The sequence below is a fragment of the Phyllopteryx taeniolatus genome, chromosome 6 (assembly GCF_024500385.1).
Source record: "Phyllopteryx taeniolatus isolate TA_2022b chromosome 6, UOR_Ptae_1.2, whole genome shotgun sequence".
Classification (NCBI taxonomy): Eukaryota; Metazoa; Chordata; class Actinopteri; order Syngnathiformes; family Syngnathidae; genus Phyllopteryx; species Phyllopteryx taeniolatus.
Genome location: NC_084507.1, coordinates 26,682,862 through 26,694,599, shown reverse-complemented (window position 1 = coordinate 26,694,599; position 11,738 = coordinate 26,682,862). Strand labels below are relative to the sequence as shown.

Sequence of the window (11,738 nt, the reverse complement as noted above, 5' to 3'; positions counted from 1 at the left end):
ATAAAACACAGGGATTTGACAAACAAATGGTGTAATTTACTTTGATTTAAAAACATGAACATACAACAGCAAAAATGAAAGGTTACCCTGGTTGTTTACAATTCAACCACATATACAGATTGCACCATTCGACTGGCATAATACACAAAACACAAGGCAAGACTGGAAAACGTTTCCATCACACACCCATGGCAAAATGTTCCCAGAATTGGACGCCCACCTTGTGATATCCACATTTCCAGAGTGTCTTTTCTTCTCTGAAATCAGTCAGAGTCTTCCTGTTCCGTTTGTACCGCTCCCACCACTCCAGCCAGCTCCTCCTCGCTGCCTCGCAAACGATCGCCTGGACACGATACCCAGATTAAGATTAATATTTGAGAAGATGTTAAACAATTTTTAAAAAAGGAGGGGGGTGGGGGGGGGTAGTACTAACGGATGAGTTCAGCAATGGCCCTTTGTGTTCTCCTTGACAGCTTCTCCAGTTTCTTTGCCACGTCCCGCTTGAGATCCCTAGATCCAAAACCACAGATGATCTTTTATCATACCAAAGTAAGACTAATAAACACAGAGGCCTTACCAGTCTGGTTTCCTTGGGGCCAGGTTTGCTAAATCCTTGGAAAATAAAATTGACATTGCGTTATAAACTATTTCAGCCTCAGCAATAAAATTAGGAAAGAAGAAAAGAAGACGCACCACTTCTTCAATGATGGGTTCTGGATTGGCTGCCTTTAACTGGTCTTTGACTTTATCCTCAACTGGAAACCAAAAAAAAGTCTCTTCAATCCAAGCTTACTATAAATATTATAATGTCATCATTTTATGTATTACAACTATGTGGAGATACGTAAGTAATATGACACTCTCTGTATCAACTAATTAATTCATTTATCATAGGTTGGACTCCACCCCCCTTGAATTTTAATTCTAAATCTTATCAAGACATTGTAGACAACTTTTGTGTTTCCAATTTTGTGGAAAATCCTCCAATTGTCCAATATCATTTACCTCTGACCTCACAAACTGGTCCACTTATGTGTGACGCCAACAGCGGTAGCACTTCAAAAACTGCCCACAGCCTGAACATACTATAAAAATGAAGATTCTGCGCAAACCTGATGCAGGTTTGGCTTTGGGGACCTGCCTCTCCTTTAGCTCGTCATCCTCAGGAGTGTAATTTCTCAGCTTCAGATCTCTGAGGAGAAAACAATTGTGAGACAATCTTTCACAAAATTACTTCCCATCCATCCCCCAGCCAAGATTTAACACTGTGTAAGTCAATTTGTGAGTAAAGAGAGATGACATCATCGTCATGTCTCAAAAGTGTTCTCTGTCAATTGACTGCCTGTTGCCGTACTAGAGCGGCTCCAACTACCGGAGACAAATTCCTCGTGTGTTTTTTGGACATACTTGGCAAATAAAGATGATTCTGATTTAAGTATACAGTGTATACTTTTTGTCATCTTTTTTACGTGGTGTGCTGTGTGATTTTTCTAATGTAAAATATGCCTTGGCTCAATAAACAGGTACATCTCAGTGAATTAAAATACTAAGGTAAATTTAGGTAGTTCAAATCAAAAAGTGAAACTCATATTATAGAGATGCACTACACACACACACCCAGAGTGAAATATTTCACATTTTTTAAATGTAAAGTTTGATGATTGAAGCTTATAGCAAACAAAAAACCCAAAATGTATCATCCGTAGAAACTAGAATATCATGTAACAACAATCAAGAAACAATGAAAATTATTTTCATTTAGGCAGGAATTTGCTCTCTGACAAGTATTTAATGATTCTATATAATGTACGAGTATTGAAATGAATTAAGTTTTCTACAATATTCGAATTTATTTGAAATGTACTCGTATTTTGAGAAACACTGGATGAGAGCATATAAAGACTCCCTGCTTCCAGCAGGGGGTGGTATGGACTAAGGCGAAAGGGGGGGGGGGGACCATTTGCATCCCTGTACGGCTGTCTGTTGATTGACTGGAGGCAAGGGAATAAAGTCGCCCTTTTTCCCCTCAATGTGAACCCGTCTAGTTAACGTGTCCCACCTGCTCCTGGGCACAGACAACAACCGGCTGAGGAATGCCGTCCTTGACGTTCTAATTACTTTCATCATGTCTCTCTTCATAGAAGAATTCTTGGCAGGCTCAGCACGACAACCACACAGGGTCTGGGAGCTATGAAGGTAAACCGCCGTTTGGCCATGTGTGGAACAAGAAGGGAGTTCTCTGAGCTTGTGACCAGGCGAGCGGGGGGCACGTAGCTGAAACATTCATCACCTCAGCCACCCCGCCCCCTTTCAGCCAGCAGACAGATGCGTGCCTTGTATGGCTATAGGCAGGGATGCTGGTCATGTTCGCCACTCTCACTTCTCTCCTTGTATCCTCTAACTCAGGCAATGGGAGGAAAACCATCTACTTTGTCAACAGTCTGCATGATGCGTCGACAACTCAATTCAGAAAACACAAATGCGGAGGGGAAAAAGTGCTTCACAAGTCACAGAGAAACTCGGAGGTCGAACAGTCATCGTGCGACACTTAAGATCAGTAAGCATCTCAAGCGGGGGTGTCACTCATTTTCACCCTGGGCCACAGTGTACTTATGGTCAATATGACTGTGAAAATCATATGGAAGGGCTGCAATGATTTATCCAACAACTCTTATAATTCGATTTAAAAAAAAAGGGGGGGGGGGGGGTTGGGGGGCTTCACAAATATGTTTTTTTTTTTCTTCTTTGGCTTTCTTGGTTGTGGTGGCAAAGAGGAGAAGTATGATGATGACCATGGAAACAGAACTCGCACGCCTCTTTCCTGGCTGATCAGCACCATGTTGTTAAGTCAACTATCAGTAGGGGAAATTATGAGATGCGCATTCGACTCAATTGACTTGGGATGAAAAGAATGAATCAGTTTGTTTTGATTAAATTTAGGTGAAAGGAAAAAAAATGAGTTCAAGCTCAACACATCGCTGAAACCATGTTTTTGTTCTTCGGGCTGCAAACTAGCGGCACGGTGGCTGACTGGTTAGAGCGTCAGCCTCACAGTTCTGAGGACCCGGGTTCAATCACCGGCCCTGCCTGTGTGGAGTTTGCATGTTCTCCCTGTGCCTGCGTGGGTTTTCTCCGGGCACTCCGGTTTCCTCCCACATCCCAAAAACATGCATGAATTGGAGACTCTAAATTGCCCGTAGGCATGACTGTGAGTGCGAATGGTTGTTTGTTCCTATGTGCCCTGCGATTGGCTGGCAACCAGTTCAGGGTGTACCCCGCCTCCTGCCCGATGACAGCTGGGATAGGCTCCAGCACGCCCGCGACCCTAGCGAGGAGAAGCGGCTCAGAAAATGGATGGATGGATGGGCTGCAAACTAGCCAACCGCGCCTCCGTTGGTTACAGCCAGATGGTGCATGACATTTTGCTTCAGTTGGGACACTGTCAATCAATAACTTTCGCTCAATCCGATTACTACGCCCGTCACTATCATAAGACAACTGCCTGTTTTTTGCGGTCATCTCTGTCCATGTTACTCATCTGACCTTGTTTCTAATGGATCATATGAACAAATTGGAAGCTGACCAAGATTCCTGGAACGGATTGCGTACAGCCTTCAAAGTGCCACTTGAATAAATACTGGTACAAAGTCTGACTTGACAGCGTCTGTGAAACGAAACGATCACATGGTCAGTAAAATGTTTTAGGAATTTACCTTGAGCCTGGATTAATATCTGCAACACACACCAACTGTCTAAATATTTATTTCAAACAAAAAAGAAACACTGTCGTCCTTAGAACAGTCACAGTTCTGGTCATCATAGTCTCATTGCTAAATGCTTAAAAGGCTTTACAGTGCGTTTGCGCATTCACATTTCTACACATCTACTGACACTGCAATAATTGTAGAAATATTACCGTATCATAATTATATGTATTACTTACCACAGACCAACGTGCAACATCTTAAGATTCATTTTTTTTCTGATTTAGATTATATTTAAATTTCTTTTAATCCCTCAATGCTGCTCTTTGTTTAGTTTTTTTGTACTTAGTGGGTTGTACAATACCAGTTTAATTTGTGATGCTGACATTTACTGTGTGGTTAATGAAGTAGCAGCACAACTATTTTAAGTTGTTTGTTTTATACATTAGCCACAAACATGTTGACTGTTGGGTTCTTCGAGCTCTAGTTTGGCAAAGTGATCCCTCATAAAACATTTAACACGGTGATACATTACACACCCGGGTCATAAATGGGTGTCTTGAATTGCATAAAACACATCAATTTAGTGCAATCACTTTCCATTTTCTGTCCTGTTTATGGTCATTCATATAAGGCCTTAAAAGCATTGTCCTGAGAGAGATTTGTTCTGTTGGACCAGGGGAAATACGGAGGCACTCCCTTGGTGTTGTCACTTGGCAGTCCTTAAATATACAAAGGAAAAAGTGTTGTAGGACAGGAAAGATGGCTGCTTGTGCATACCAAATGAGACGAAGCTGCAGGATATTTGAGCAGCTAATAACACGAGGATGTGATAGTAGCCAGAGTAAACAGAGTGCAATGTGTCACCAATAATTGGTGTTGAGATGAGTTGCAGATAAATGTTGTGGCCTTCCTTCAGATCGGTTTCACTTCTGTGCAGCGCAGCCGAGAAACAAATAATAGGTCAAGAACTTAAAAGACACAAACAAATATATACGATGAAGTTGAACTAACGCGTGTCTCTTCTCCGGTGTCTCCTCTTGCGAATAAGCTTTTTTATGCTCTGGCTCGCCATCTTCATGCTCTCGCCCCTGTTGGAAGAAAGAAACATTCTAATGCTGCATTGATCTCCAGTAAAAGTACATCACCCTTTTATACGTGGGCATAATAAAGAAGGTTGAAAATGCCATTTGAACGCGATAATGATAAAATTATGACGGGAGTGTTGGGGGCACACTGAAAAAAAGAAAAAAAGGATTGTATAGATAAAGTAAAAACAGTAAAAACAATAGTTATGAAAATAATGTAATAAATGTACATGAATAAAGTTGTAATATGAAAATAACACTGTCATTTTGACAAGTGAATTTCTAAATTCCCAGCGAATGTAAACGCAACAGTCCCAATCTTTAAGCCCTCATCTTAACACAATTACACTTTTATGCTTTTAATATTATGGCCTTATTGTCGTAGATGTATTATTTCAGTCTCGTACTATTATAACTTACAAATCTCAGAATACATAATATATTCTCCTAATATTGTGACTTTATCCTTGTAAAATTACAACTTTTCAGGTAATATTAACACTTGTTTTCCTTTTAAATTTGACTTTATTCTAATAATATCTTTGAATTTATTCACATAATTCCAACTTTATTCTTGTAATTCCATGACTTTATGTTCGTATTTATATTTTCTTTCCAATGTGGCCCCACTATTTCACTGTATGACATTCATAAACATACATATATAATATACGTTTCTGTTTGTTGCGCACAAAAGATTGAAGAAATTAAATAACTGGGTACTTTCTGTGCATGACCACAACAATGCATATCTCATTGGTATTTTTTTTTGCACACCTTCGCCTCACTGTTAATTACCATCAGTTAGCTTTCAACACTCTCAAACCGTGTCGATGCAATATATTCGACGTGGAACATGTCATGGCTCTTTTGTTTGGAGCAGGCTTTATATGCGACTCGGCAGTTCAATAATTGTTTAAGATTGGTAGAATGGACCAACCAAAATAAATCAACTGTCATTTAGGAGTCAAGTATAACCGCTTCAGTGATATATTATTTTTGTCACTGCACAAACAGGAAAATCGGATGGCTGGTGTCTTCGAGGCTTACTGCAAGAAGAGCCAACAAAGCTAACAAAACTGCACCACGTTTGCAGCAGCAGTTCAATCGATCACAATCACAAGTTGCGACAGACTACACGAACAACAAGCTCGCACAAATCCTGGAAAAAGAAAAGTTGTAACAAAGGATATCAAATCCCACCCAATGTGCATTTTCCTGAAGACGCTTCCTGTCCACATGCTACAACAATTCACAGGTCTGACGCACTCTTGAAGGGGGGTAGAAAAGGAAAGCAAGGAATGTAAACAGTGCGCCATCAAACTTGGCTTGCCAAGTCAGTTTGCTTCCATAGTCTACCTCCTCAGTGGCATCTCATGCACAGTGATCACACAAGATTCACTTCTAGTTAAAACGCTGACAATAGCTCCACTACGGATGCACTGATACCACTTTTTTCCCCCCCGGACTGAGTACAAGCAGAAATACTTAAATTTTAGTACTCTGCAATACCGCGTAACGATACTTGATATTGCCAATGTCTTGCAATCTTGATGAAAATGTGTATTATTTCAATAAAATAGTGCTCAAAACCACAAATCTTTATTGAACATGTAATGAATTTCACTCAAATATAACACGTTATTTATTATTTCTGTTATTATTTTATTATTTATCGTGTTTTATGTTCTATGTTCGGTCTTTATTACGTACAGCACTTTCTTACAGTTTTTTTTAAAGTGCCCAATGTATAAAGTGGAGCTGAGTTGCGTCCAATTTTTTACACACACATTTTTCACAAAGTAGAAAGATAGTATGTCTGTGAGTGTTGATATATCATGTTTCTGTATATGTTGCTACGCTGTTTGTGTTTGATTATTCATTATTCAAAGGCTTATAATGCAACATCAATGCTGTTTGTTAGCGCATCTATTGCATTTTGCATTATGTGTTAGCATTAAGAAAGCGGAAACAAACCTATGTGTAGGACTAAGTATTTGGTAAATATACGAGTGCAATTCTTTTGAGTGTGTGTTTAGTTTTACAGTAAGCTTCCACCGGAATGTCAACAAACAGCTTCAAAAAGCACACGTTAACTCTTTTTCAACAAGTGTTTGCTATCTGCCCAAGAGCACACAGTGCACTTAGGGAGGATGGAATAGTATAGTACGAATAAAACAGGCTGATATCAGGGGTCGTAGCAATTGAGTATTTTTTTTTTTTTTTTTTTTTAACAAGTCAGAGTACGAATACAGATGTAGAGTATCGGCACATATAGCGTGAATCTAGTCTCAACCTAATTTTCTATTTACATGTCAATTTCAAGTGACACCAAATTGCACGTCAGTAACTTAACAAGCATCAACACCAGGCCTTGACAACACTGAGGTAAACAATATTATTTAAATACAGTAATACAAATGATTACATATTACAGAGCAGTAAGTTGGTCAGTGCTGACTTCCCCATTGGTTTAAATGAGGGTACTCATTATTGTGTACAACAATAATCACTGTATTGCGATGACGTCAAGTTTCCATTGCCGGGGTATGTCTAATCTGTGCATTTACACTGCTCTCGTTTTGGCACATATCCAGTACGTATAAGGATTGTATTTATTTCTAAGCGTTTTGCCATGACACATATCCCAAATGTGTTATTTGAGACCGAAAAATTCTGAACTGTGTCACTTGAACCATTCAGTGTAAATCCGGCCTAGGACAGTGCGGTATTTATGTTTTACAGTGGAAAACTTCTTTTTACATTTGTGTGACAGTTAAAAATGCAAAAAAATGAGCGCATTCATTATTTATTTAAGACAATGTTTAACTTATTTTTTTTGTTAACATAATAATAGGGGGTTAACATAATAATAGTAACCGTTATTAACTACTTTTTACGCTCAACAAAATTGCCTATACAATATTTTTTAATGATGCTGACATTTGAATTTAAATGGATTATTTCTAATTCCATTACAAAATCTGTCCATTTGCCATAGCACGTGTGGGCCTATCCCAACTGACTTTGGGCGAAAGACGGGGGTACATCCTGGACTGGTCGTCAGCCAATAAAAGGGCACGTATAGACAAACAACCTTTCACACTAATATTCATGCCTATGGACAGTTTGAGTCTTCAACTAACCTAACCTGCATGTAATGTTTGTGAAATGTGTGAGGAAGCCGGAGAATAAAGCACAGGGAGAAGATGGATGCAAAAGCCACACAAATAGGCTGAAATTTAGATTTTCGTAGTGCCCTTATCACACACACAAAAAAAAATTCTCTAAATAACAGAAAATCAGATGTCAACCTGCGTCCTGGAACAAATTGTGCTTGAACGATTAAGTTCCACGGTTTACGTTACAAACAGTGCTCAACTCTCTTCTGGAATCGTGAATACACACGGACGTAGAGGTTACTTAAATAAGGACACGCATAGCACCGTAGTTACTGGAAAGTGCACATTGAACCGTCAAACATAAGGTGAAGTTCTGTTTTGTTGCCTTTTGTTTACGCGTTTATCCTTTTTTAACTTCCACTTTATTTATTATATTTTAAGTCTTTTCGAAGTTGGTACAATGCACGAGAGCAACTAGTCAAGTCGATGACGTCACAATTCCGATCCACGCTAATTCACCAAACAACGACGAAACCAATGTAGAATACAATATAGAGCGGCTATTTCACAGCGGGTTTCGTGAACTTATTCTGTAAATCTTATGCTTGTATATTATTCAAAACCACAGAAAAGTTTAGGAATACGTTTATGACCGGTTAACAGTCATAGACAACGGCTAGCTCCAGGCTAACACACAGCTTTACATTAAAATATTGAGTATTGATGAGCGCTAACTTTGTGTCTGTCGATTCATATATCTGTACTTACGTGAAGTTTTTTATCCCTCAACGCTTTCAGTCTCTCTTTTCGCTTCAGGGCTTGTTCCTGTAGAGACCCGATATTTTTCTCCATGTTAGCCCCTCCACGCCGCTCAGTAGTCTCTGTAATCCATTACAAAGCCTACGTTAGGTTGGTGCAATCGACTGTCGAGCAATCGATTGCATTGGCCTGACCCTGGTTAGGTTCCTGATAGATTAGATAGATAGAAAGATAGATAGCTAGCTAGCGGGATAGATAGATAGATAGCTAGCTAGATACATAGATATTTAATACTTTATTCGTTTGAAAACAATGTATCTCGAGGATCAAACATGCACTGAATGAGCTGGTTACTATGGTGTATTTTAATGGCAAAATTAAGTTAAAATTCAAGTATAATAAATAATAATATTTTGAAGCATATGTTTCACATTTTAACCAAACACACTCTTATGAATCCATTTCCATTGTAAAACATTTTTACTTGATATTTATCTAAGTTTATCACAAAATAAGCACTATTGGTTGCAGGCATCTTTATTCACCTTGAAATTCATTTACAATGTGAGGTCCAACTATGCATTCCTCTAACCATATCCTTATTGTTTCTTTTAGTAAGGAACAAAATAAATCGCAAATGTAGTAGTTATCCCCCATATCTGTTCACTTATGTATGAGTGTAGCACCTGTTTCATAACTTATTTATTAGCCACCAAGGTAACACCAATACCGTAGCTGTGTTCTCACTTCTCAGTATTAAATATAAACTGCTAGCTTCATTGGCAAATCAGAGTTTATTATTAATTCATGTCATTAAAATAATAAGGGTCACCTGTGGTCAAAAAGAGACTATCTGTCTGACATGTCCTGCATTGTATTGTGTTATACCATGTACTGTATACAATGGAACAAACACTGTTTGAAAAAAAAAAAAAAGATGGTGCAGACTCAATGTTGCAGTGAGGTGCTGAGAACATTCGATGACTCAATGGTGGCATCAGCTCTTTTTCAGGGAGCGGTCGCAAAAGCGTTACTGCTAAAGTGGACAGGCTGATAAGAGAGGTCAGCTCGGTCCTGGTGCGTCCCTCGGAACTCACTGCAAGTGTTGGGGGAAATGAGAATGGGAGCAAAGTGATCATCTCCAAATGACTCCCACCATCAAAACACTCAGCAGATGTTGTTCCTCCCTGCTATATAGATGTTGCCAACATGTTTTATTTTTCTATATTTTATTTTTAAAGATGTTGCTTAATTGTATCCACTTTTTTCGCAGTACAGACCCCCCCCCCACATCACTTAAAAAGTACTGACATATGTAAATAAATTTGAATATTGTAGGAAAGGTTCATTTAATTCGGTAGTTCAATTCAAAAAGAGGAACATACAGTTTTACTATACAAATTCATGAACACATTTCTCATTTTGGTAAATAAAATCATGAAATATTTCACTTTAGTGTACATATAGTACATATATATGCAGTTAAAAAGTAATGAGTTTTACATTTCTGAATTGCCCCTCCTTGAGCCGTCACCTTATCGTGGTGGAGGGGTTTATGTGTCCCAATGATCCTAGGAGTTAAGTTGTCTGGGGCTTTATACCCCTAGCAGGGTCACTCATGGCAAACAGGTCCTAGGTGAGGGACCAGACAAAGCGCTCGAAGGTGAGCGCCTGGTGGCTGGGTCTGCACCCATGGGGCCCGGCCGGGCACAGCTTGAAAGGGTAACGTGGGTCCCCTATCCCATGGGCTCACCACCTGTGTGTGTGTGTGGGGGGTCCATCGGGGTCAGGTGCACTGCGAGCTGGGCGGTGGCCGAAGGCAGGGACCTTGGTGATCCGATCCCCGGCTACAGAAGCTGGCTCTAGGGACGTGGAATGTCACCTCTCTGGCAGGGAAGGAGCCCGAGCTGGTGTGTGAGGTCAAGAAGTTCCGACTAGATACAGTCGGACTCGCCTCCACGCACAGCTTGGACTCTGGTACCAGAGAGGGGTTGCACTCTCTTCCACTCTGGAGTTGCCCACGGTGAGAGGCACCGAGCAGGTGTGGGTATACTTATTGATCCCCGGCTCGGCGCCTGTACGTTGCTGTTCACCCCGGTGGACGAGAGGGTAGCCTCCCTCCGCCTTCGGGTGGGGAAACGGGTCCTGACTGTTGTTTCTGCCTATGCACCAAACAGCAGTTCAGAGTACCCACCGTTTTTTGGAGTCCTTGGAGGGGGTGCTGAAGAGCGCTCCCGCTGGGGACTCCACCGTTCTGGGGGAAGCAGTGCACCATCAACACTGTGTATAGTGGGGATGAGGCGCTGCTGACTTCGACTCGGGACGTTGTGAGCCGGTGGGGAGAATACTTCGAAGACCTCCTTAATTCCACCGACACGCCTTCACATGAGGGAGCAGAGTCTGGGTTCTCTGAGGCGGGCTCTCCTATCGCTGGGGTTCCGAGGTGGTTAAAAAGCTCCTCTGTGGCAAGGCCCCGGGGGTGGATGAAATTCGCCCGGAGTTCCTCAATGCTCTGGATGTTGTAGGGCTGTCCTGGTTAACACGCCTCTGCAACATCGCGTGGACATTGGGGACAGTGCCTCTGGATTGGCAGACTGGGTTGGTGGTCCCCCTTTTTAAGAAGGGGGACTGGAGGGTGTGTTCCAACTACAGGGGGATCACACTCCTCAGCCTGCCTGGTAAGGTCTATTCAGGGGTGCTGGAGAGGAGGGTCCGTCGGGAAGTTGAATCTCAGATTCAGGAGGAGCAGTGTGGTTTTCGTTCTGGCCGTGGAACAGTAACCAGCTCTACACCCTTGGCAGGGTCCTCGAGGGTGCATGGGAGTTCGCCCAACCAGTCTACATGTGTTTTGTGGACTTGGAGAAGGCGTTCGACCGTGTCCCTCGGGGGGTACTATGGGGGGTGCTTCGGGAGTATGGGGTACCGAACTCCCTGATACGGGCTGTTCGGTCCCGGTATGACCAGAGTCAGAGTTTGGTCCACATATCCGGCAGTAAGTCGGACTCGTTTCCGGTGAGGGTTGGACTCCACCAAGGCTGCCTTTTGTCACCAATTCTAGACAGAAT

At 41.3% G+C, this 11,738-nt stretch overlaps 1 protein-coding gene across 1 annotated transcript; it reads right to left on the bottom strand.

The window, feature by feature from the left end:
* Positions 1-14: 14 nt before the first annotated feature.
* On the bottom strand, positions 15-8,838 carry ccdc12 (coiled-coil domain containing 12). Its single transcript, XM_061776109.1, has 7 exons — positions 8,683-8,838; positions 4,719-4,795; positions 1,113-1,192; positions 694-755; positions 578-612; positions 434-510; positions 15-343 (listed from the first exon to the last, which is right to left on the bottom strand). The coding sequence occupies exons 1-7, from the start codon at positions 8,764-8,766 to the stop codon at positions 264-266; spliced, it is 495 nt and encodes a 164-aa protein (XP_061632093.1). The 5' UTR covers positions 8,767-8,838; the 3' UTR covers positions 15-263.
* Positions 8,839-11,738: the final 2,900 nt, after the last annotated feature.

What these genes read in the sequence shown, in the direction of transcription:
- ccdc12 (XM_061776109.1), bottom strand. Translation starts at nt 8,766, where the DNA reads ATGGAGAAAAATATCGGGTCTCTACAGGAACAAGCCCTGAAGCGAAAA. An exon ending in TGAGGGATAAAAAACTTCAC is followed by an intron (nt 4,796 to 8,682) that starts GTAAGTACAGAT and finishes TTCTTCCAACAG; the next exon opens with GGGCGAGAGCATGAAGATGG. An exon ending in GGCCATTGCTGAACTCATCC is followed by an intron (nt 344 to 433) that starts GTTAGTACTACC and finishes TATCGTGTCCAG; the next exon opens with GCGATCGTTTGCGAGGCAGC.